This window comes from Rhineura floridana, chromosome 1 (genome assembly GCF_030035675.1).
Source record: "Rhineura floridana isolate rRhiFlo1 chromosome 1, rRhiFlo1.hap2, whole genome shotgun sequence".
In the NCBI taxonomy this organism is placed as follows: Eukaryota; Metazoa; Chordata; class Lepidosauria; order Squamata; family Rhineuridae; genus Rhineura; species Rhineura floridana.
This window is the reverse complement of record NC_084480.1, coordinates 245,137,135-245,161,960: the sequence shown is the minus strand read 5'-3', so window position 1 is coordinate 245,161,960 and position 24,826 is coordinate 245,137,135. Positions and strand designations below refer to the sequence as shown.

The 24,826-nt window shown below is 40.0% G+C and overlaps 1 protein-coding gene across 12 annotated transcripts in view; it reads right to left on the bottom strand.

Annotated features, from left to right (window-relative positions):
* Window positions 1-24,826, bottom strand: part of GREB1L (GREB1 like retinoic acid receptor coactivator) — a 300,655-nt gene that overhangs the window by 110,214 nt on the left and 165,615 nt on the right. For 9 of the 12 annotated variants that reach the window (XM_061596502.1, XM_061596493.1, XM_061596580.1 and 6 more), the window contains 3 exons: window positions 13,719-13,895; window positions 6,288-6,464; window positions 4,230-4,367 (listed from right to left, as the gene is read on the bottom strand). In XM_061596502.1, the coding sequence (XP_061452486.1) occupies window positions 4,230-4,367; window positions 6,288-6,464; window positions 13,719-13,895 (492 nt within the window). The remainder of the gene's footprint in view (window positions 1-4,229; window positions 4,368-6,287; window positions 6,465-13,718; window positions 13,896-24,826) is intronic. The other 3 variants (XM_061596564.1, XM_061596571.1, XM_061596588.1) reach the window with 2 other exon arrangements.

Sequence of the window (24,826 nt, the reverse complement as noted above, 5' to 3'; positions counted from 1 at the left end):
TTTGTGCTTATTGTATATTGAAGTTTTACTGTTGTGAACCGCCCAGAGAGCTTCGGCTATGGGGCGGTATAGAAATTGAATAAAATAAATAAATAAATAAATACAAAGCAACGTCTGAGCAAGTGATATCAATGAGATTAAATGGGAAACCTATTAACATAACCATCATCCAAGTCTAAGCTCCACCGGCAAACGCAGAAGAAGAATTGGAGAGATTTTACGCAGAAGTACAGGAGGAAATTGATCATACACTAAAACAAGATATAATGATAATAACGGGGGACTGGAATGCAAAAGTAGGGAACGCAAAAAACTAGGAATTGTGGTAATATGAGACTTAGGGGACAGAAATGAAGCAGGAGAAAGATTTGTTGAATTCTGTGGAGCCAATAATTTGTTTCTTGCCAACACATTTTTTGAGCAACCAAAAAGACAACTGTACATGTGGACATCACCAGATGGTCAATATAGGAATCAAATTGATTATATAATTGGTAACAAAAGATGGAGAAGTTCCATACTTTCTGCAAAAACAAGACCAAGAGCAGACTGCGGTACCGATCATGAACTGGTCGTATTGAAAATCAGAGTAAAGCTAAAGAAGAAGAACAAAGCAATCATAATGCCAAAATACAATTTAAATAATATCCCAGAAGCATATAAAGATCTAATAAGGAACAGGTTTGAGGCTTTAAACTTAGTTGACAGAGAACCAGAAGAACTATGGAATGAAGTCAGAGACGTTATCAGAGAAGAATGCAAAAAGACAATACCTCTAGTTAAAAAGAGAGGAAGACCTCAATGGATGACTGAAGAAATTCTTAAAATGGTTAAAGAGAGAAGGAAAGCAAAAGCAAAAAGAGATAGAAACACAGTCAGAACCCTAAATGCAACAATACAGCGACTAGTATGTAGGGACAAAGAAAACTATTACAATAGTTACTGTATAGAAATAGAAGAGGACAACAAAAAGGGTAGAACAAAAGCCCTGTTTCAAAAGATTAGAGAAATGAAAGGGAAATTTAAACCAAGAGTAGGGATGTTGAATAATCAACAAGGGAACACACTGATTGACAGAGATGAAATGAAGGTGTAAGCAATACACTGAAGAACTCTATAAAAGAGATGCCAGGATGATAGATTCATTCACGGAGGAACCGTATGATGAAGTACCAGAAATTTTAGAATGTGAGGTAAAAGCTGCTCTTAAAATACTTGGAAGAAAGAAATCGCCAGGAACAGATGGCATAGCAACAGAGTTGCTACAAGCTACTGAAACTGAATCTGTCCAAATTTTGACAAAAATTTGTCAAGAAATATGGAAAACTAAACAATGGCCCACAGACTGGAAGCGTTCAATATATATCCCACTTCCAAAGAAAGGGGATCCCAGGGAATGCAGTAATTATCAAACTATTGCCTTAATATCCCATGCAGGTAAAGTAATGCTCAAGATTCTACAACAAAGGCTCTTACCATACATATATGGTAAGAGAGAGAAATGCCAGATGTCCAAGCTGGATTTAGAAAAGGAAGAGGTACCAGAGATCATATCGCAAACATACGTTGGATAATGGAACAGGCCAAGAAATTTCAGAAGAAAATCACCCTGTGCTTTATAGATTACAGCAAAGCCTTTGATTGTGTAGATCATTAAAAACTATGGAATGCTTTAAAAGAAATGGAGGTGCCACAGCATCTGATTGCCCTGATGGACAAGAGGCTACTTACTGTAAGGACAGAATATGGAGAAACTGATTGGTTCCCAATCGGAAAGGGTGTGAGACAGGGTTGTATTTTATCACCCTATTTGTTTAATCTGTATGCAGAACATATCATACAGAAAGCGGGATTGGACCAAGATGAAGGAGGTGTGAAAATTGGAGGGAGAAATATCAGTAATTTAAGATATGCAGACGATACCATACTACTAGCAGAAACTAGTAATGATTTGAAATGAATGCTGATGAAAGTTAAAGAGGAAAGCACAAAAGCAGGACTACAGCTGAACGTCAAAAAGACTAAAGTAATGACAACAGAAGATTTATGTAACTTTAAAGTTGACAATGAAGACATTGAACTTGTCAAGGATTATCAATACCTCAGCACAGTCATTAACCAAAATAGAAACAATAGTCAAGAGATCAGAAGAAGGCTAGGACTGGGGAGGGCAGCTACGAGAGAACTAGAAAAGGTCCTCAAATACAAAGATGTATCACTGAACACCAAAGTCACAATCATTCAGACCATGGTATTCCCAATCTCTATGTATGGATGTGAAAGTTGGACAGTGAAAAAGTGGATAAGAGAAAAATCAACTCATTTGAAATGTGGTGTTGGAGGAGAGCTTTGCGCATACCATGGACTGCAAAAAAGAAAAATAATTGGGTGTTAGAACAAATTAAACCAGAACTGTCACTAGAAGCTAAAATGATGAAACTGAGGTTATCATACTTTGGACACATAATAAGAAGACATGATTCACTAGAAAAGACAATGCTGGGAAAAACAGAAGGAAGTAGAAAAAGAGGATGACCAAACAAGAGATGGATTGATTCTATAAAGGAAGCCACAGACCTGAACTTACAAGATCTGAACAGGGTGGTTCATGACAGATGCTCTTGGGGGTCGCTGATTCATAGGGTCGCCATAAGTCATAATCGACTTGAAGGCACATAACAACAACAAATAAGATAAACATGTATAATTCCACCAAGGCTGCCTTTGGGAGGAGAGTGCTAGAGCACATTCTCCTAGATCAATAGTGTACTCAGTTTCCACCTACATGGGTCAGCTTTGGTATGTCCCACCTGAGATCATTTTTTACATGCACAGAAGAAAAGAGATTTGGTCTTACCGTGAAATGGTTTTCTCCGTGCAAGTCAAAAGATGATCTCAGGGCCTCTCTCTAGGAGGGCTGGGCTGCCATTACTACTACAGAATAGGCCTACAGCAGAGAGTGTATGAGTGCTGCTATCTGTAGTTTTATTGGTGTGGCTCCTATCGTTTCTATCCTCATGGGTTGGCTTGTCATCAAGAACTGCAGCAAGGAGCTACACAGAGCAGGAAGTCCCTGCAAAATTCAACAGCGCTCTTCTGCCTTCAACCACTAGGTGGAGCTAGCTACCCACCTGAGATAATCTTTTGACATGCACAGAGAAAACTGTTTCACAGTAAGACCAAATGTCTTTTCTATCACTTACTTAAACTTGCAATGTAGGTATTAAGGAAAATATGTTTAAATTTATTCAGTCCATTAAAGCATGCCATTTACAGCTAACTATGGCTGACCCTTTGATCTACTCCCAGTCTCTTAACCACAATTAAAAGAATATCTCCACTGTGGCCTAGTTAGGGTCATTCAAGGCTGCAGATACTATTTTTCATTCAGCTGGGGAGAGAAGACTTCCTTCACCCTCCACACAATAAGAACATACGAACAGTCTGCTGGATCAAGCCAATGGCCCATCTAATCGAGATCCTGTGATCATGCCTATGGGAAGCCCACAAGCAGGACCAGAGTCCAAGAACACTCCCCCCTCCTGTGGTTTCCAGCAACTAATATTCAGAAGCATACTGCTTCCAAATGCGAAGGCAGAGCATTCCTTGTCAGCTTTGGTGTCAAGATCCTGGTTTGGATTAAGCTGAAGTCCCCAGTTATGTTGAAACGGAGGAAATCCGGCTTAACATTGGTTAACCAGCACATGCCAGGAGGAGCAGGGCAAGGAGAGAAGTGTTCAGGCCCAAAATTCATTCAAAGCCTCATAAATGGTTCATGAAGCCTCAGATTGTTGTCTGAACGGAACCTGTATCTCATTTCCCTTCAGACATCAGTGGCAATTTAAATGAATCTATGAATTTATCAAACATTATAACCAAAAAGAAAACAAGAGTTTTTATGCAAACAATTGTTTGCGAATATGCTAATTTCAATGTTATATAAACACTGGATCATTTCATTTCTAGAAAAATATTTCTTCCCACTTGACTTGTAAGCATTGCCTTTGCCACACCAAACACATAAGTGGGACTCTATCAAACACTGCTGCTGCACAACCTTGATTTATTTCAATTGGGATTTTGCAGGTCTTCTCCACAAGCCACACTGAGATGAATGTGTGCTAGAGTGTCATCATACTTGAGTGGTTTGTCAGCAATCCAAAGCCATATGATATGAGACTTAAGTGGCAGCATAGTCACTACTTCACCAATTAACTCTCTGCTCCTACCTGTCTGAGTGAACACTGGCTTGTATCCATTAGCTGTTCCACTCTCAGGGGTCATAGATGGAGACGCTGAAGAACTAGGTTTAGCAGAATGGCTAGCAGCAGAAGATTGCCTGCTTCTACATTCTGCAATTGAAGTAGCTACAGTACATATTAAGACAACCAGACTTGACAATCTAGCAAAACAGATGTTTAAAACATTTAAAAGTAAAAAAAAAATTTTTTAAGACTATATAGCAAACATAAAAGTTCATTCATAAGCAACACTCTTTGGAATTTTGTCAACAAAATATTCTTTTTAGCTCAGAAATATTGTACATTCCATGCAGCAAATATGATCCTGCTGCTTCACACGAAGAGGGCTTAATGCCAATACAAGTAACACCACCATCCCATGGTCTGTCATACAAGACAAAAATAAAATGCATAGCATCGGAAGACAGGGCTTCTGCATAACTGCAACATCAATGTGTTATTAATGTAAAGAAAAACACATAGGATGTTGCACCAGGAAAACAACATAGAAAAGAACACAGTAGCCTCAATGTACAAGGCTCTGCGCAAGATACATGTGGGTACAAAGAGGGAGTGGCAACACTAAATGCAACCACATCCACATGACCAGGAATGTTATGACAACTAGGTAATGCCAGTGTGAGGATGGCTGAGTGAAAGCCTTTTGTAGATAGCCATAGATCTGCATAACATTTGCCCAGGATGCTTGATCTTTCCGATCTCATCTCTTAGGAAATCACAAAGCAAAATGAAAAAGTTAAAAGTGATCTCTTATTAAATGCTGGCATAATTATCTACACATGCACATCCCTAATTGTCAAATGTTCTCGAAACACAATGTTTAGCAAGGGGCAGTGTGGTGCAGTGGCTAAAACTACAAATAGGGAGACCTGGGTTTTAAATCCTAACCATAGTCAACCATGAAGCTCAGTGAATGATCTTGGGCCAATAACTGACTGTTGCATGTCACACTAACTCCCATGCAGTTCAGAGAAGGATATTCACAGCATCAAACTTTAGTTTCCTTGAATCTGTATGAGGTTGTTGGTCATCTAGACCACGGATTGTGGTTTATCACTAACTCTGGTCCAGACAACACAAAAAACTGGGATTCAAGAAAACCTGAGGGCAAATGCTGCCAAAGTTCTCCTCCTGGCCATATGAGAGAGCTCAGGGACAGCATTGTTCCAGCATGTGCACATCATACTAAACCATAAGAATATGTCCACAGTCTCTCAGCCTAACCTGTCTCACAGGTTTGTTTTGAGACTGAAGGAAAGAAATATTGTGCACTGCTTGTTGAAAGGGTAAGATTAAAATGTAAAAAAAAATTTTTTTTTAACAGGTAGCATAAAGGGTATGGCTGTTAATATGAAGTTCTACTTCCTCTAAACTGAGTTTACCCCTACTTGAGTTGAAGTTATAGTTCAGGTAGTGGTCTCCAGATGTTTGGGACTTTAACTTCCATCATCTTGACCATCAGTCATGCTGGCTGGGGCTGACTGGAATTGTAGTCTAAAACATCTGGAGAATATCAGGATGGCAAAAGCTATTCTAGTCTATCAAATTTATTCACCTACCACACCTTTGCCAATTCTCCTACATGTTTCTGCAGCAGTTGTTCATTGATGTATTAGAGTGAGCAAGCAGATCATGCAGGGATAGCAAGCTTCCAGAGCATCTTATTATGTTTCTGGGTCTACACCCAAGTGTGAATCAGGTGTTTGAAAGTGTGAGCATCATTCAGATATGCTTAGTAAAGAGTAAGCATCGACTGCAGCTCCTTATTCATTTTACATTTGGAGGCAAACCTGGCTTCCCCCTTCCTTCTTTTTTCTGTGTAAGATGTGCCACAGTCTTTCAATGAGTGATAAGAGACACTTAACACCACACACCACCTCCTACTTACTACACAGTAACAGTTTAGTGTTGCATATCGAAACAGGAACCCTCCCCTTTTTAAAAAAATAAAAAATGTACTGTTTAGCTACATTTAAAGTTCTCTAGAACAAAATCTGGGTATATATCTAACAGGATACTTGTTACCTTTCCAGCATATGAGAGGTCCCTTTGACAGCACACCTTGGGAGCTTCTTACTAGGTAGTACTTTAAGTGCTTCTGCTTCTTTGGCTGAGTGGTGAGCTTCAGGTTAATGTGGTTTGAAAATTCAGTGAAATATCGAAATCCTCTTTCTCCGCAGCCTATACAGTTTCCAGAAAAACCTGAGGAGGGGTGGGGGTGGGGTGGGAGAATACAGATTCAAATCTTTCCCACAACATTCTCTGAAGTAAACCATTTCATTGCTACCCATTAATTTTGATTCTATTAACTTTATGCACCAATTTCCTACTTGGCACCCAATATATCCCCAATTGCACACAGACAGCTTGAAGAACAAACAAAAGAGAAGAGAGACATCTACCATCATTACTCCTCTGGTATCACCATACTTAATTCCACTTTTTCTTGACCAATATTTCAAAAGAGGAGTGAACCTTAAAAACTGGCAAAGCCATTGCAGCTTAGGAAGAGCAAATAGTTCTGTTAAGATCCTCAACTTCCTTTCACAAAACCATCTCTCTCTGCCAGCTTTAGAATGGAGGCAAGGGTCATATTGCTTTCCCAGAACCAAAGGTTCACCTTAAGTTCTTTATTAGTACTGCCTTATTTTCCCCTGCATTTCTCTTATGTGGAAAAAGGATTTAAAGTAGTCACAGTGGATGAATGAGAAGAGGGAATCAATACCCTCTACTCCACAGAATTCCCTGATGTATCACAGCAGATGTTTCCCTTTTACAAGGGGTTCTGATGGGGCATAAATAAGTAAATATTTGAGGCAAAGCACTTAGTACCATTGAAACAGAAGTTGAAAGCTTATCATTCCAAAGAGTACTGTAATCTGCTCTACACATAAAAGACTTGGGGAAGAAAGGTCATAGGGTCAAACTAGTTTTGCAAGGTGGCCTAAATTACATCTCTAATTGGGCTCCACTGGATAAAGTTAGGGCTATATATTATATTCTTGACGCATTGTAGATTTCCCACTGATTTCAAAGAGGCCTTTGGATGATGACAGAAGGCAAATAACAGTCAGCCAGTGAGGTATAACACAAACATCTCCTAAACATATTCCTTTGGTGATTATAATCGATGTTTAGGCAACATGTCCACAGCAGCAGGACCCGTGCAGCAAATAAGTGATGAGCTACAGGGTCTTAGCTAGGGCTGTTTTAGCTGTCTAATCTACCATTCATTTTTTTTGTTTCATAAAGCTCACTGAGGCCAGGCTACAACCAACAACCACAGAATGTATTCACAATATTCTTATTTTGAAAATATTATCTTTTTACACAGATGTGGAAAAAATTAGTTCAGAACTTGAAATGATGAACTCTGCTTTGTGGTTGGGGAAGGGATAATAAGACTTATGTTCATTCATCCCTGCTTGCATCTAATCTTTTGGATTTTTTGTCACCAACATTTCAAACTTAATTCTGCTATGTGGACTAGAAACTTACCTCTTGTTTAAATAAAATGAGAGTTTAAACCCCCACAGGCCAGTCATAAGGGTTCAGTAAGTTGCTCAGTCCTGCAATCTATAAGCTACTCAAACAGGAATATTTATATTTTAATATACAGATCCTTGGACATTGACAGCCAAGCTCACACTTTCAATGAGGGTTTCAATATAGACAACTGAAACCTGATATATATGAAATGTAAGAAAACTCTGGAAACCAAGGTTTATTCTCTTTCCTACAGCACAAGCAACCAACACACTGCCCTGCCACCAAACTAGTCAAGTAATTAGTCCCATAATATACTATTAGCAGGGCTTTTTTGTGACAATATTCATCAGTATGCATTACTGGCACCTCTTTTTTGCTGCCCATGTGAGCTTGGCCGTGATTTTGTGCTGGCACCACAGTACATTTTATCAGTATGATAAAAAAAAAATTTTACCCAAAAGCACTGACTAGTAGTATAAGGTTATGAACATTTGAAAGGAACAAGTATTTATCATCATTTTCTATTTCTTTTTATCTTTTCTTATTTCTTTCTTTCTTAGAAACTACCTAGCTCCTTATTAAATGCCATAATCAACTGCACAAAAACTTATTTCACACTGCAGAAAATATTTCTAGCTGCACGTTAGAATAAACCCTGCTGGAAACGGACCATTTTTACCTCCATTCCTCAAAACTTGGGACACAAAGTGCCTCATAAGAACAGCCAGCACTCCAGCACAGAGCAAGCCAAGGCACAGATAAGATGGAATGTAGGGATTTCCAGCTGTGGGATTTCCAAACCAGCCCCAGACAAGCTGATGTAGGGGGAACCAAGAATGTAATTCTGAAAAATGGGACAGGCCACAAGTGGAATTTGTCTTTACATGTTTTAATAAAGCCTCAGGTTGTTAGGAAGGGGAGAGAGAAACTCAAGTGACAGCTTACAATGTATCTTGAAAGAAAAGTGAATGCAATTTCTTTATTTCCAGTTTCAGAAGCCTATAAGGCAAACTGAGTATTCAGACAAGTATAGCTTCCTTGCTACTCAATATTCTGAGAGGAGCCCCATCTGCCAAGAGGAGAAAATAGGCATGCTACTAGGGAAGATACTGAAGGAGGCTCCACACTTTATATATCAAATACAATTGTTGCGTGTATACCAGCATTATATATCCCATAGCAAAAAGAATGGCTATGTTCAGGAAGCAAGCCTCTGTCTCGTATGCTCACCACTACCCTGTCCTCTACTGCAGCCACAAGAAGGAGCTCAGAAACATTTGTTTCTTATTTCCATTATCTACAGTTTAGCATGTCATTTTAACTCTAAACTGTGGTTAAAGCTAGTTATGGATTGTCTAAACCAACCAGTTTTATAAACCATGGTTTGAAGTTGGCACATTTCAAATTAGAAATTCTGAATATTAAACAATATATAAATATCTGAAATTAATTAAATAAGCAAGCAAACCATAGTTTATAGATTAACTACAATTTGTTGGGCTGACATGGCACAATACGCTGTGGTCTAAAATGGAAATGAAAGTTTCCAAATTCTTCCTCACAGCCATGCCAGCAGAGGAAAGGGGCAGCATAAGCCTGTCTTATTATCATTATACTAAAATAATGTTTAGTGCTACATTTAAACATTGTCTCTACTGTGGGATACTCTGGGGTACACACAATCATATCTGCCATAAAAAGTGTGGAACTATGGTGTAGCATATGTCCAGAAAGGACATACAATGTAGATGACATTCATGTGTGACCATGGATGGTTAGAGTCATCTTATGCCATCTACACTTTTTGCTGTGGAATACACTTCTTTTTTTTACTACAACACCAAAATTCTAACTATGAAGAAGCTATAAAGTCAGTCACTAAACCTTAATTAAGATTGGGTAGGCAGAGGTCAAGACATGATTTTAATAATAATAAATAATAAAATTTTATTTTTGAGTCGCCTATCTGGCCGAATTAACGGTCACTCTAGGCGATGTACATTTACATAGTAAAATACAATAAAAACCAATGAAAACCAAAACAGTAATTAATGTACCAATATTAAAAGCAACCTACCCCAGAGATCCCATAGGCCTGCCTAAACAGCCAGGTCTTCAAGGCCCGGCAGAAACCTATCAGGGAAGAGGCATGGCGAAGATCAAAAGGAAGGGAATTCCAGAGGGTAGGGGCCACAATCGAAAATGCCCTCTCTCTGGTCCGTACCAGCCTTGCTATCTTAACTGGTGGGACCGAGAGAAGGTCTTGTGTGGCTGATCTCGGCAGGCGGCATAATTGGTGATACTGGAGGCGCTCCTTCAGATAAACTGGGCCAAAACCGTATAGGGCTTTAAAGGTCAGCACCAACACCTTGAATTGGGCCCGGTAAATAACTGGTAGCCAGTGTAGATCTACTAACACCGGAGTGATATGATCACGGCGACGGCTGTTCTTAATCAAACGTGCCGCCGCATTCTGTAACAGTTGTAATTTCCGGACCATTTTCAGGGGTAACCCCACGTAGAGCGTATTACAGTAGTCTAAGCGGGAGAAGACCAAGGCATGTATCACCCGTGGGAGCAGATGGGCAGGAAGGTAGGGTTGCAGTCTCCTTATCAGATGTAATTGATACCAAGCTGCCCAGCTCACTGCCGAGACCTGAGCCTCCATGGACAGCTGGGAGTCAAGAATGACCCCGAGGCTGCGGACCTGGTCTTTTAGGGGCAATTTTACCCCATTGAACACCAGGTCTATATCCCCCAACCTGCCCCTGTCTCCCACGAGCAACACCTCGGTCTTGTCGGGATTTAGTTTCAGCCTATTCCTTCCCATCCATTCACTTACGGATTCCAGGCACTTGGAAATGGTGTCCACTGCCAACTCTGGTGAGGACTTAAACGAGAGATAGAGCTGAGTGTCATCCGCATATTGGTGGCACCGCAGCCCAAATCTCCTGATGATGGCCCCCAGCGGCTTTACATAGATGTTGAATAGCATGGGGGAGAGAATAGAGCCCTGTGGCACTCCACAATTGAGAGGCCAAGGGTCTGAGACCTCATCCCCCAATGCCACATGTTGGCATCTGTCTGAGAGATAGGAATGGAGCCACCGCAAAACAGTGCCCCCTATTCCTAATCCCTCCAGGAGATTTAAAAGGATACCATGGTCAACGGTATCAAAAGCCGCTGAGAGATCCAGGAGGACGAGGAAGGTGAATTCTCCTCTATCCAACGCCCTCCTCATATCATCCACCAGGGCGACCAAGGCTGTTTCCGTTCCATGTCCAGCCCTGAAACCCGATTGGAATGGATCTAAATAATCTGCTTCATCCAAGTGTGTCTGTAACTGTTTAGCCACCACTCGCTCAATCACCTTGCCCAGAAATGGTAAATTAGAGACTGGGCGAAAGTTATTCAACACTTGGGGATCCAAGGAGGACTTTTTCAGGATGGGCTTTATGACTGCCTCCTTGAAGGCTAATGGCATTGCACCCTCTTCCAAGGATGCATTTACTATTGCCTTGATCCCTTCGCTCAGTCTCTCTTTGCAGCTCATAATGAGCCACGAGGGGCAAGGATCCAACAGACAGGTGGTTGGCTTCACAGTAGAGAGCACCTTGTCCACTTCCTCAGAGGGAAGAGGCTGAAACTGATCCCACCGTACCGGAATGCAACTGGCCGGCTCTGGCTCACTTCCTGTATCCACGGCGCACGGAATCATGCTCTTCAGGCGCTCGATTTTATCGGCAAAGTGTTTAGCAAATGTGTCACAAGAGGCTTTAGAATGCTCCATGGGTTCCTGAACAACTGGACCGACCAGATTTCGGACCACTTGGAACAACCTCCTGGGACAGCACTCTGCGGACGCAAAAGAGGCAGCAAAGAATTCCTTCTTTGCTGCCCTTGTTGCCACCTGGTAGGCAACTATTGCTGCTCTAACCAGTGTCCGATCGTCTTCAGAGCAAGATTTCCGCCACCGGCGCTCTAGTCGTCTCACCTCCTGTCTCAGACCCCGGAGCCGTGGTGTATACCGGGGCGCTATCTGAGCTCTATTCAGGGGGAGAGGACGTTTCAGAGCCACCCGGTCTACTGCCCTAGTGATCTCCTTATTCCATTCCATCACCAGGGTTTCGACCGGGCGGCCTTCAGCCGGCTCCAAATCTCCCAGCGCATTCAGGAATCCTTTAGGATCCATCAGGCGTCTGGGGCGGACCATCTGAATAGGTCCTTGTCCCCTGTGGAGGGTGTGTGGCATTGAGAGGTCCATATTCACCAGGTAGTGATCTGAAATAATTGAATGTTAATTAAAGAAACTGCTTGATTTAATAGCCGACTTAAACTTTTCACCTGAAGCACACTATACACAGGTTTATGAGTTTATGAGTAGCAAGAACTGAGCTACCAGATCAAAATACAAAACATCCTTGCAAGATCTCACCTTATCTGCACATTCAGACAACAGAACTGCTAGCATGGCCAACAGTTAGGGGGGAGCTGTAGTCCAATAACATCTGGAGAACAACCGGTTCCCCATTCCTGGTGCAGGGAATTAGAAACTGGTGGTTCCAAGTTAGGAAGAAAAGTGACCACCATCACCCAGGCTCCAACAGCATGTCATTCTTCTCTGCATAACTCATCTCCCAGTCTGAGCAATGTGTCATGAAGACCTGGAGTTCCCTTGTTGTATTCCAGACACAACCTTTCTCACTTGTCAAATACTTGTCTAGCATGTTCCAGACTCCAGGACCCTTGCCTTTCTCTGTGCCCTGCAGACCAGATTACCTGTCTCTGGCCTTGGACTATCTTAGATTCCTGCATTCTTGCCACAAATAGACTCTACTGAGTGACCTCTACCCTCAGTTAATAATCCTAACACGGAGCCTGCAAGAACTCCAACCAAGACCTGAAACCCATTCCGTTGCCAGAAAGAAAAACAAGAGACTACTGGGGTATAAATTGCAGATGTGCCTCCTAGCTCTTTAGGGTAGCAAAAAGCAATTGTGACAGTACCTCAGCACTTCTTCCAGCGAGCATTATTACGTGTGGCAACAAATGTGGTTTATTAGAGAAAGTTAAGACAATTATATAGTTCCTCTTCTGGCTCGGGGGGGACGGACAATTTATATTATTACTTTGGCAGCCAAACAGTGACAAAGAATTATCTTACTAGCCATTTCTGATTGCCTGTGCACCACTGCCTGTCTCAGCACATTTTAAAGGCTACAGCAAAATCTGCAATTTTATGTGCTGTTATAAAAAGCCAGAAGAGGCTGTGTTACAACTACAATGGTCCTACAACACACACGCCCCACTCCTACCCCTAGCCATTCCTAAGGATGATCTTTCTAGGTGGAGGAAGAACACTAAGGGCTCCTACTGGGGGGAAGGGCAGGATATAAATCTAATAATAAATAAGGCATTTGCTTCCACTCACCTGGGGCAATCGCTTATTCCTCTCACACAGGACAACTGACTATTTAAACTTCTAGTCAAGAAACAATGATGGATCCATGGATTGTATATAATCGGGTATGGATTTCTATGGCAAGTATGAGACACTATACATGTGTACAATCCTATACATGTGTACTGAAACATCAGTCCCACTGAGTTCAATGGGGCTTACACCTATGTTAAGTGGATACAGGATTGTAGATTTTGAAAATTTGGAAGATCTTACACAGGGGTGGGAAAGCTGTGGTCTTCCAGATGTTGGTAGTTTAGTTTACCTATGCTAGTTGAGGTTGGTCTAACAACATCTGGATGACCACAACTTCCCTACCCCTGCTTTAATTATACATAACTGAAAAATGGGGTTCATGCTTTGTTTAGAAAAGGCTTTCAAAATGGATGTCAACGTATTATGGTAAGAAATCTATGCACTGAATTGGCCAAGCATACAATTGAGCCAAACCTTTGGTCATTATAAGTTTGCCATGGCAAGAATAATAATTAAGGAAAACCATTTACCTAAAAGTGCATTTTTTCCATGGTCATCTGGCAAAAACCTCTTGTCAACAGCACAGACTAGAACATGCTCAGGAAGATTTGGAGACTTGGCTCCTACCAACAGGAATCCTGCTGGGATATCGATCTGTTCCATACACAGTGATACTAACCGCAAATCTTTGCCTGCTTGACAAAAACCTGAAAAGAAATAATACATCATGAAATACCTATGAATTACTGTTTTTTGTTCCACTTACTCACAACAGCTAAGGAGAATAGTTGGCATTCTAGGCCTAATACTTCCCCCCCTCCATCTCATGAAACAACTGCCTGTCCTGGTTCAATATTTCACCAACCCCTCTAAAGTCCATGGACAAAGGGTGCTAGATAAATTAGTAATATATAAAACAAATGCAGGCTCATGAAAGAAGTTAGCAGTTTGTGTATTTTATTGCTACCATTAAAGACATTACCTATTGTGCTAACTTTTATTCTGTATTATTTGTGAAAAACCTGTGAAAAAATTAACAGTGATATGGGGGGAGGTGTTAAATAAGAATGTAATGTGTCCTTCCTTTTACCATCCCTGTCCCATCTTCATTTCAACCCTGCTAAGAAGACCTGCACATGGAAGCTGACATCCACATGCATGTCAGTTGCTGGATCAGTACCCACAGCAGTAACTCAATTGTGTATTTGTGTGTGCTTGCTGCCTATCCACACGGAATGGCTTTTAATGGGTGACTTAGATGGATGCATATCTGAATGTACATTCTATTGAAAACAATGCAGTCCGGATGGACAGGCATTCATCACAGATCACCTTACTTTCATGGGGATACCTAGCTTTGAGTATTGGTTCTGTGAACAGGCACTACAGACACTCTTCGGGATCTGGAATTCACATGTCAATCAGAGTGACTGTCACAGACATCTTTGGAACATGGAATTGGTATGAAGGCACTCCACTAGTTCTTTAAACTGCAAGGGGCCCCTGTGGGATTCTGTGGGAGGGAACCTTCCCCACACTTTAGGTCCCAGGTTGAAAGTAAGCAAGAGCAGGATTAGGCCCCAGCCTAACTTCCAGTTCTGAATGGCTAAGAGCTGGCTCCTGTGTGCTGCTCGCTGCTGTCTCAGAATATTGGCAGTACCCATTTACAGCCCTCGGCCCTGCTGATTCTGGGGAAGAAATGGGAGGGGTAGATTCAGGGGACTTTAAAAAATGCTCCATTCCTTAAGGTCCATTTTGGTACCCAGTGCATTCACACATGGGACACCCACTTTACAAGTAAGTTTACTGCTCCCCATAAATGTATAGGTCATACTTCAGTATTAAAATATCATGAACCTTGTGACAAATGAAAGAATTCCCACAGATTATTGATGGACATCTGAGCATATATAAACATTTAGGTTTCTATCGTATACTAGCAAAGCATTCTTCAGTTTGGCAGGCCAAATTGGGTTTGAACTCTCCTCGGCAGGTGCATGTCAAGAGGACAAAGGTCACATGCACACCATATATTTAATGCACTGTTACAACTGTAACAGCCATGGATTCCCCCAAATGATCTTGGGAACTGTAGCTTGTTAAGAGTGGTGAGAGTTGTTAGGAGACCCCTCAAAAAACAATCCCTGTAGCAAACTACAGTTGCCAGGATTCTTTGGAGGAAGCCATGACTCTTAAAATGGTATAACAGTGCTTTAAATGTATGATGTGCATGTGGCCAAGATACATCTTGGTTCAGAAAAGGCAGGCTATGCACTGGGAGAAATCATCCTATTTACAAAACTGTGGCTGAGTCTATACATATAAAGGTAAAGGTGTCCCCGCACTTATAGTGCGAGTCGTTTCCAACTCTTAGGGTGACGTCTTGCGACATTTACAAGGCAGACCGTATATATGGGGTGGGATTGCTAGTTCCATTCCCGGCCTTTCTTTACCCCCCAGCATATGCCGGGTACTCATTTTACTGACCATGGATGGATGGAAGGCTGAGTGGACCTCGATCCCTTTTACCGGAGATTCGACTTCCTCCTTCCGTTGGAATCGAACTCTGGCCGTGAGCAGAGTTTCAACTGCGTTACCGCCACTTACCACTCTGTGCCACGGAGGCACATACAGGCACTCAAAAAGACAAGATGGACACAAAGAGAGAGCATGGGCTGTAGAGGAGGGAGACCCTCCTTTTTTCACCCTTTCCAATCCAGTATGATCCACAGAACTTTGGGGAAATTCCTAACGGTAATAGAGCAGGCTTGTTTTGCAGGTTTAACCAAAATTTCTGCTGGGGTTTCTTCAATACTGCTAAATTTCCCAGCTTTTTATTTTCTACAAATTGGGGTTGCAATCCTGATCTAGTATTAGCAACTATCATCCTTCCAAAGGACAATACAAATATTACTTTTCAGAAAACATTTTTTCTAGAGGACAGAATCAAGAAGGCTAGTGTTGTTAAGATTTATTGCCCTATGTTTTTAGGTCTTTGAGTTGCCTCAAAGAACTCTTTGATGAGTTAACATATAAATAAGTATCTAAAATAAAATAAATATATGTAGGTAGACACACATGCAGAGTTATCGTTAGCCATTAGAATAATACTGAACATATGGTTTCAGCGTTCTTAATGCATGCTGAGACTCACAGCAGTAATGACCACTGACGATTTCTGACATGGTATATAAAAGAGCATTGCCATGGCCAGAGGCACCCAGAGATGACTGATAAGGAAAACAAATACCATTAGTGATAAGGAAGCAGCTTGGAGGTCTTAACTGCTATTAACATTATTCCACAGAATGTGGGTGTGTCTGAATGAGTTTTAACTCTGGCAGGTTCAAAATATTGCATTTGATATTACTAAAGCAATCGAGTCCGAGTGAATTTTAAATACAGTATTTGAGCAAAGGCTCTCTAAACCTGTCCGTAAGAAGTGTCTATCAGCACAAAAGACCCTCTCGGGTGTTGGCTGGCAGAGCAGCCCTCTTGGTAGTTCCACCACCCTTAGATGTTCCAGGAGGGGGTGATCCAGGAGAGGGCACTGTCTGTTGCAGCCCCTTCCCCAGAGAGGTGCATCTGGCACCTTCATTATGTAGTTTTTGTCCTATGGTGAAATCAGCTTTAACTGATTTTAACTGATTTAAATATTGTAATGTGCCCTGGGACTTCAAGCTGAAGTGTGGGTAAGAAATCTAAATAATAATGATGACGGAGGATACTAAATAGCTGTTCAAAAGCCTTCATGTTTGACATATTCCATCATGTCTACAACAGCAACAGTTAAAAAACCCCAAAGCATCCTTCCAATGATTTCTTATCCATTTAAGATACAATAAATGCCAATGATTTCTTATCCATTTAAGATACAATAGAAATGTATTTTTATTTGTGTACGCTATATTTTAATTTATTAAAAATATATTCTATTTTAAGGGGAAGCATACTGAAATGTATATTTTGTACATTCTTATTCATTTTTTAATTTATTTTTCCCTCCCTCTTACAATATTCAATCATAATCTACTTTGAAAGAGTACAGGTATTTCTGGTAACACTATCATCAATATATTGCTAGGAATAAAAAGAAGAATAATCATTACTTCTTCATATATTGTTATTATTCATTCACACATTTTTGTATCCTGCCCTTTCTTCTGTGGTTGTATCCTTTCTTACTTGGGACATTTTAGGTAACAGGGAGGAAAAAATCTGAAGCAAGAAAAATAAAAACAAGTATGTTTAAATGAAATGCATACTTCCAAGGGAAAATACCCACCAAACAGATTGACATCTTTACTTAAAGCATTTTTACTCTGCTCTGCAGTTGAAGCTTAAACCTGGCCTCTCAACTCCCCTTACTTAGATAATATAAAAGTTACCTCATTTAATTAATTAGATTCTTAACATTTGAACAGTTCTGTAGCTAGGCAGCCTGTTCATTTTAGCTGACGTAAGCCATTAGTGGTTGCTTTAATGCAGAGTACATTGTTGTTTTCTTACGAATTCAGAGTTTGTTTGCACTTCTACTATTGTCTCAGCAAAAACAGTTTAGCATCTTGGATCAGGGATTTTAGTGTTAGCTCAAAGCAAGAGATAATTAAGGGATGTAAATCTACTTCTCAGAAGTAAAAAATCTTGCATTTTCTCCTAAAGAAATGCAGATAGTGTTCCAGAGAGCATTTCATTAGCCTCCATTTCCAGTGCTTTTGGTCCTGCAAATCATTATTTGGGGTTTAAGTGCCTGCCACTTTTCAAAACTGAATCAACATATCCCATAGTTTAACAAGAGTAATCTCAGATTAATTCAAAACTCATAATCAGGCAATATACCTTTATTAGGACTAACCAAAATATGACAAAATAAAATTGGTCATAAACATGTATTGTCTGAATGTGGATTTTGGAATTTTTCTTATGGATCAACACAGCTTCCTTTCCTTTCTGTATCTCAAATTATTATTAGAAAAAGTTACTCATGCATAAACCCCACTGATGTTGATGGGGTAAGTTTTGTTTTAATCCCAGGGATTGGAAGTGTACATCAGTAGTGTTAACTTTACCAGACCGGTAAAATAAGTGTTTATTACCTTTTGTCCAACATAATTAGCTCATGGCAACATGCTCGCATTCAGAACAGTCATATACATTTGTATATATATATACACATACACAGACTAATTATGAGACCCAGAATGTAAGCTTAAAAGTTTCAGATCCAACAAACATCTTTTGGAAAGACAAGCTTTGGTCCTTGAATGCTTATATTTGTTGGGCCATCTTAAGGCATTGAATTAGAATGTGTATTTTTTAAATGAAGTTGTAAGCAATTAAACAATTAAACTTCCAAGTAGTTACATTTATTACTATACGTCATGTCCACTGTCAAATTTCTTGAATTTTACAACAGTATTTTATATTGTTTCTATTGTTTTAAAGGATTTCCCCCCTTTTTTGTACATCGCTTTGTTATTTCGAATATAAAGTGATTAATAAATTCTGTAAATATATAAAAATGTATTCACAAATGAGACTCTCTATGGCCAGGGGCTTGCATTTATTATTATTTTAAACACTTCCCAATATACAATGTACTTATCCCATTTATTTCATACAGACTTAGGATACACACAAAAATCTGTCAAGTGATCATGGAGTGAAGTAGCACTTTCAAGGGGTGAACCCCCAGTGTATTATTTTTTGGTACTAATGTGGAACACTGAATATACTCAGCCATATAATGCATTCCACAAATTAATGTTGTGAAAATACAATGAAAGACTTTACTGAGCAATTGTGATAGATTCCATAAGCAAAGCTGTTATGGGACCACAAGTCAATTTCAAGCATCAAACTGCACTTTAAAAACCTATCCAGTGACTTGAAAAATGATTAAATGATTAAGAATGAACAAACAGCTAAGATATATTTGCCTTCCCAATCAATGTCAAGGTTTTTTTAGTCAACCTGGGGCTGCCTTCTACAATCATCTCTCACCTAAAACACACACAGAGAATGGGCTGCTAAAAAGAAAGAAGTTTGGCCAACACAGCTGTGAAAATACAAACAAAAGCACTTAAAGCAAATATTGCCTCTATTTCTCCCCTCCCCACTCCCCTTTTCTTAACAGTAACAATTAACATCTCCCTCTATGGGGTACAGACCTGTTACTGTGCTGCTTTAAGATAAGGTATTTGCATAAAAAATTACCTACCAAGATTTACATAAGAATTGGAGTTCACAGTCTCTTCCACTTTTAACTTTACAGCAGCTGATCAGGTATTAAGTATCTGCCAACCTAACTGGTGCTGAAATTAAGGTATCAGCAGCTCTCACAGTGCAGAAAAATGGGCAGTTTACAATCAAACAACATGACTAGTATTATTTGTGCTTGACACATATCCTAGATGCTCTACTAATCATGAAACTAGCAGCTGTCAGGCCAATGGGAAAATGAATAAAGTCAGGTGGGTAGGGGGGGAAAGGAGCATTTGCCCACACCCAGCTGCAAAATCAATGTGTTGTAAGACCTCAGAAATCCCACAGCCAAAGATATAAAGAAGCTGCTTATATGTATTCATTTCATATATAATTTTTATAGTAATTTTACAAACATTTAATATAGCTTACTGAAGTATTTCTATCAAAGCATTTTCTAACTTTACTATTAATTTTGGATTTAAATAGATTTCTACTATCAGTTCATAAAAAACCTTCTGTGAGTTTTGGCACTTTTGTTCTTAATACCAAGTAGTCAGAAACAGGTTTTTTTTTTCAAATGAGCAGCAACAGTGATGCACCTAATATGGACTCAGGGGTAAGGACAAGAGTAGAAGCTATAATGGGTGGAGAACTAGTGAGTGCAAGTCTCAGGACTTTTTTTCAGAGCAGCCAGAGCACTAGAATAATTAACACATCTTCCTTGCTCTGGCAAGTGAATGAGGTGATAATGATGCTTTCAAGTTTGTTAATGGCAGATTAGCAAAGAAAAGTCAGAGTAAGAGGAAAATAATCAGAAAATTGATTCCTTTCTTATGCTAGCAGTTTGTATCAGTGGAAGCTGCTCCATTAAGGCACTGCCCACCAACTTCAGTTTGCCCTCAGCCTGCCCTTAGCTGTCTGCCTTACTACTTACAACCAGTCTAGAGGGTGGCACTGGCCGTCAGCTTCTTCCTCCTCAGTCTCAGTGTTGCCCTTGTAGAACTCAGCAGGTAGCTATAGCTCTATCACTGGCTCTGACTCCACCTACTATTGGTCTGCCCTCCCACTCACAAGGCACCAGTCACCACAGTTTTGAATGGTAACAATTATTTTCAAGACAGCTTTTAACAAGAAATGTAAAGAAAGAAGTATATTTCAGCTGGCTAAAGATAATGTGTTTTACAAGTTGAACATACATAGTCAGAAACATCACAGAATTCAATGGAGCTTATTCTCAAGAATCATACATAGGATAGCAAACATGCTGATCATATTAAATTAGGTATTATGCCAATTAGTGCTATTCTTACAGGACAGGGGAGTATACATGCACATATAACAATAGATCAACACAGCCGTCTGAATTTTTAGACTTTCCTCAGTGGTGTGGCTATAGACTCTTGTTGGGGAAGTAGCTTTGAGGGCGGTCATGATGAGTTCCCAAGTTTGCCACTACACGACTGGGCAACAGGAAACATATTGAACACTAAGGAGAATAAAGGTCTAGCAGTAGTACGACTGCCCAGAAGAGCTTTCAGCAACAGTAATTTTTTTTGGGGGGGGGGCAATACTAATATTTCTACTGTTAATATAAAAATGTTTTTGCAGTCCATGGTATCCGCAAAGCTCTCCTCTGACACCACATTTCAAAGGAGTTGATCTTTCTCTTATCTGCTCTTTTAACTGTCCAACTTTCACATCTGTATGTAGAGACTGGGAATACCATGGTCTGAATGATCCAGACTTTAGCGTTCAGTGATACATCTTTGCATTTGAGGACCTTTTATTTATTATTTATTTATTTTTTTAAACTTATATACTGCCCGACTAGCAATAGCTCTCTGGGCAGTGAACATAAAAGTTTTCTAGTTCTCTCATCGCTGCCCTCCCCAGTCCTAGCCTTCTTCTGATTTCTCAACTATTGTCTCCATTTGGTTAATGGCTGTGCTGAGATACTGATAAACCTTGACAAGTTCAATGTCCTCATTGTCAACTTTAAAGTTACATAAATCTTCTGTTGTCATTATTTTAGTCTTTTTGATGTTGAGCTGTAGTCCTGCTTTTGTTTAATAAACTACATATTGTACACACACTGCATAACTCGTATATATGTATATGTGCATATGTAGAGAGAGATGTTTTTAAAGATGTTTGTTTTAATATGTTTTAAATTTTATTTATTTATTTATTTATTTTATTACATTTTTAGACCGCCCTATAGCAATAAGCTCCCAGGGCGGTGTACAGCATAATAAAACAGGTTAAAATACAAGTGGATGTAAATACAATACACAATAAAACATAATTAAAAATTTTCAATTTTAAATTCAAATTTTTAAATTTTTAAAATGCCTGGGCGAAGAGGTAGGTCTTCCATGTACTGGGCAAGGATCTGAAAACAGGTGTATACATGCCCAGGGCCGGTTCTAAGGGGTGGCCAGGTGGGTCACTGGCCCAAGGGCCCCTGGAGCTATGGGGGGTCCTCCACTCTCCTTCCGCGATCAGCGGAAGCATCCGCGGACCGCCATCCCCCCGCTTTACCTACCTTTCTGTTGTCTCCTGCGGTGTGCAGATTTGCCATCAATCAAGACGGCGGCCAAGGTTTCCCCAAGGGGCCGAAGCCTCTGCCACCATCTTGGCCAATGGCAAGCATGCATGTTACACGCATGTTTTGCTGCCATCAACAAAGATGGTGGCAGAGGCTTCAGCCTCCCAGGGAAACCCCGGCCGCCACCCTGACCGATGGCAAACCTGCACGCACTGCAAAAAACAACGGAAAGGTAGGTGAAACGTGGGGATAAAGTGCTTTCAGTGTTTTTGTTGGTTGCTCTCGGTTCCTTTTAGGAGGAAGGGTGGGACTATAAAAGTAATAAATAATGTAGCCAGTGTGGTGTAGTGGTTAGAGTGTTGGACTATGACCTGGGAGACCAGGGTTCGGATCCCCACACAGCCATGAAGCTCACCTGGGCCAGTTACTGGCACCACCTCTGAATACCGCTTACCATGAAAACCCTATTCATAGGATCGCCATAAGTCGGAATCGACTTGAAGGCAGTAAACATGCCTATCAGTACACGCATAGTGCATACGTGTGTGTGTATGTGTAGAAAGAGAGAGCTTTGTTTTAATATGTTTTAAAGTTTTTTGTTTTTAAGATGTATTAGAGTGTTTTTAGTCCTTTTGTTTGCTGCTCTGGGTTCCTAGGACAAAGGGCAGGAATATAAATCTAATAAATAAATTGCACCCACAAACACATTTATATACACACACATTGCGCATATATATATTATGTACAGATACATAAATATAAAAGACAGCTTTTTAAAAGACCATCTACCTGTGTGAGTTTCTGCAAGACCTGCTCCCTGCATTTCTGGCTAATTTCCACCTGGCCTGGAGGGGCGGGGCCCTGTCTCTCTCCAGCTACAAAAGTAGCAACTGCTGAAGGGGCCAGAGACCGTGTGTGTGTATGTGTGCGTGAACCTGCTGCTCGGGATGTCTATAGACTACTGGGGTTAGTTGTTTTTTAGTTGTTTTGGGGGTCAAGATTTAATTTTGGAGATTCATTTTTGCTGTTATTTGGACTACAGCATATTTTTGTTAAACACTGTTGTGAAGTGTGTGGGGATTGTTTAATTGTATATTTATTGAGATGTTCTCATTAGTTTGTTGTTTATTATTATTGTTTGGCTACTTATATACTGTGTATATTTATATGTTAAAAATAAAAATGCTACTTATTTGCTGGGAAATTGAAGATTTTTATCTAGGCCTTTTTATAAAGTGTTTGGTTCTTTTATTGTGACACATTTAAATGTTTTTTCTTTTCTTTTAATAATGTTATTTGTTATTTAATTTTGAGAATTGCATTATTGTATTTATGCATTGTGATGTGTTATATTCGTGTTTTTGTAAACCGCCTTGAGGGCCTTTTGGCCATAAGGCGGGGTATAAATTTAATAAATAAATAATAAATAATAAATAAGACAGAACTCAAAATCCCATCTTCCTATTTAAAAGGCTCCAATTTTAAGAATCCCAAGACTCCCCTGTTGTGATGGGCTTGACTGGGGAAAATGTTGTCTAATCTAGTCCCTTCTGAAACTGAGGCCATCATTCAACACTTTCAGAATATAATTCACTACAGCATGGACCTATTTTGGGACCATGAAGTATCATCTGAAACATGGCCATAATACGAAGCTATTACTCAGCACTAGTTGATTCACTCAGCGGTATCTCCAAATGCAATATTTTGAAACTGTTGATTTCACTAACACAATTGAAATGATTTAATCTACTAGAGAAGGAATTCAGGAAGGTAAAGGTCACTGAAGCTGACAGTACACTTAGAGACAAGTGTTCTGTCTGAAAGAAGCCTGACCAACCATCCCTAATACTAATTAATCTGACTATTAATATAGAAAGATATTAAAATATTAATACAGAATGACCACCTCCATTCCTACAGACCTTCTGGGATGTTGAAATCTGCAGAGGGGGCTTTTTTGGAAGTTTGAGGGGGTGGCCCGGGAGAGGGCATTCTCTGTGGCAGTCCCTAAGCTGTGGAACTCCCTCCCCACCAAGGTACATCTGGCAACTTCAATGTACAGCTTTCGGCAAATGCTGAAGATGCACCTCTTTACCCTGGCCTTCAACATCTGAAATGTATATTTTTAGAACCCACCTTTTTTTCTTTGATGTTGTTTGAGTTGTTTTTAACTGTTTTTAATTACATGTTTTTAAATGTTGTAACCCACCCTGGGACCTTTGGCTGAAGGGCAGGTAATAAATAATAATAATAATATCTAGTCTCTTTTTCTCACTACCCGTCCTTCACTCACAAGAGTTTTCTACAGCCTGAATAGAACTGCATGTGGGAAATGGTTTAAGATTTAGTTTGCTTTTTCCTGCGTCTTGCTGAAATTCTTCACTGCTTGATGCCTCAAGCAAAATAAGTCAGTTTCTCATCCAAGGAATATGGTCAATATTAAACATTTGTTCTTTGATTTTAAAGAGCTGCCAAAACTTTAAACAGATTAGCATCAGACTGGAATTATACTTCTTCTTTCATTCTTGCTTTCAACACATACACATTCAGTTTAACTCAGAAGCTTACATCCCACATTTTGAAGCAAGGTCTGTTTGGGTCCAAGCAATGGATTGTTTCTGAAAACAGTGAGGAAAGTCCATAACTCAGTGGTAGAGATTCTGTTTTGCATGCAGATCCCAGGTTCAATCTCTGACAACTCTAGTATGGCTGGAAATGAAACCCTGGAGAGCCACTGCTAGTCAATGCAGACAATACTGAGCTGGATGGACTCAGTATAAGGCAGCTTCTTATGTCCCTTTTGCAAAATACTTTGAATCCTAAAAAAGCTAATCTAAAAGATTATTATTAATCCTTAAAACTGTGACTGATATTAGTCAA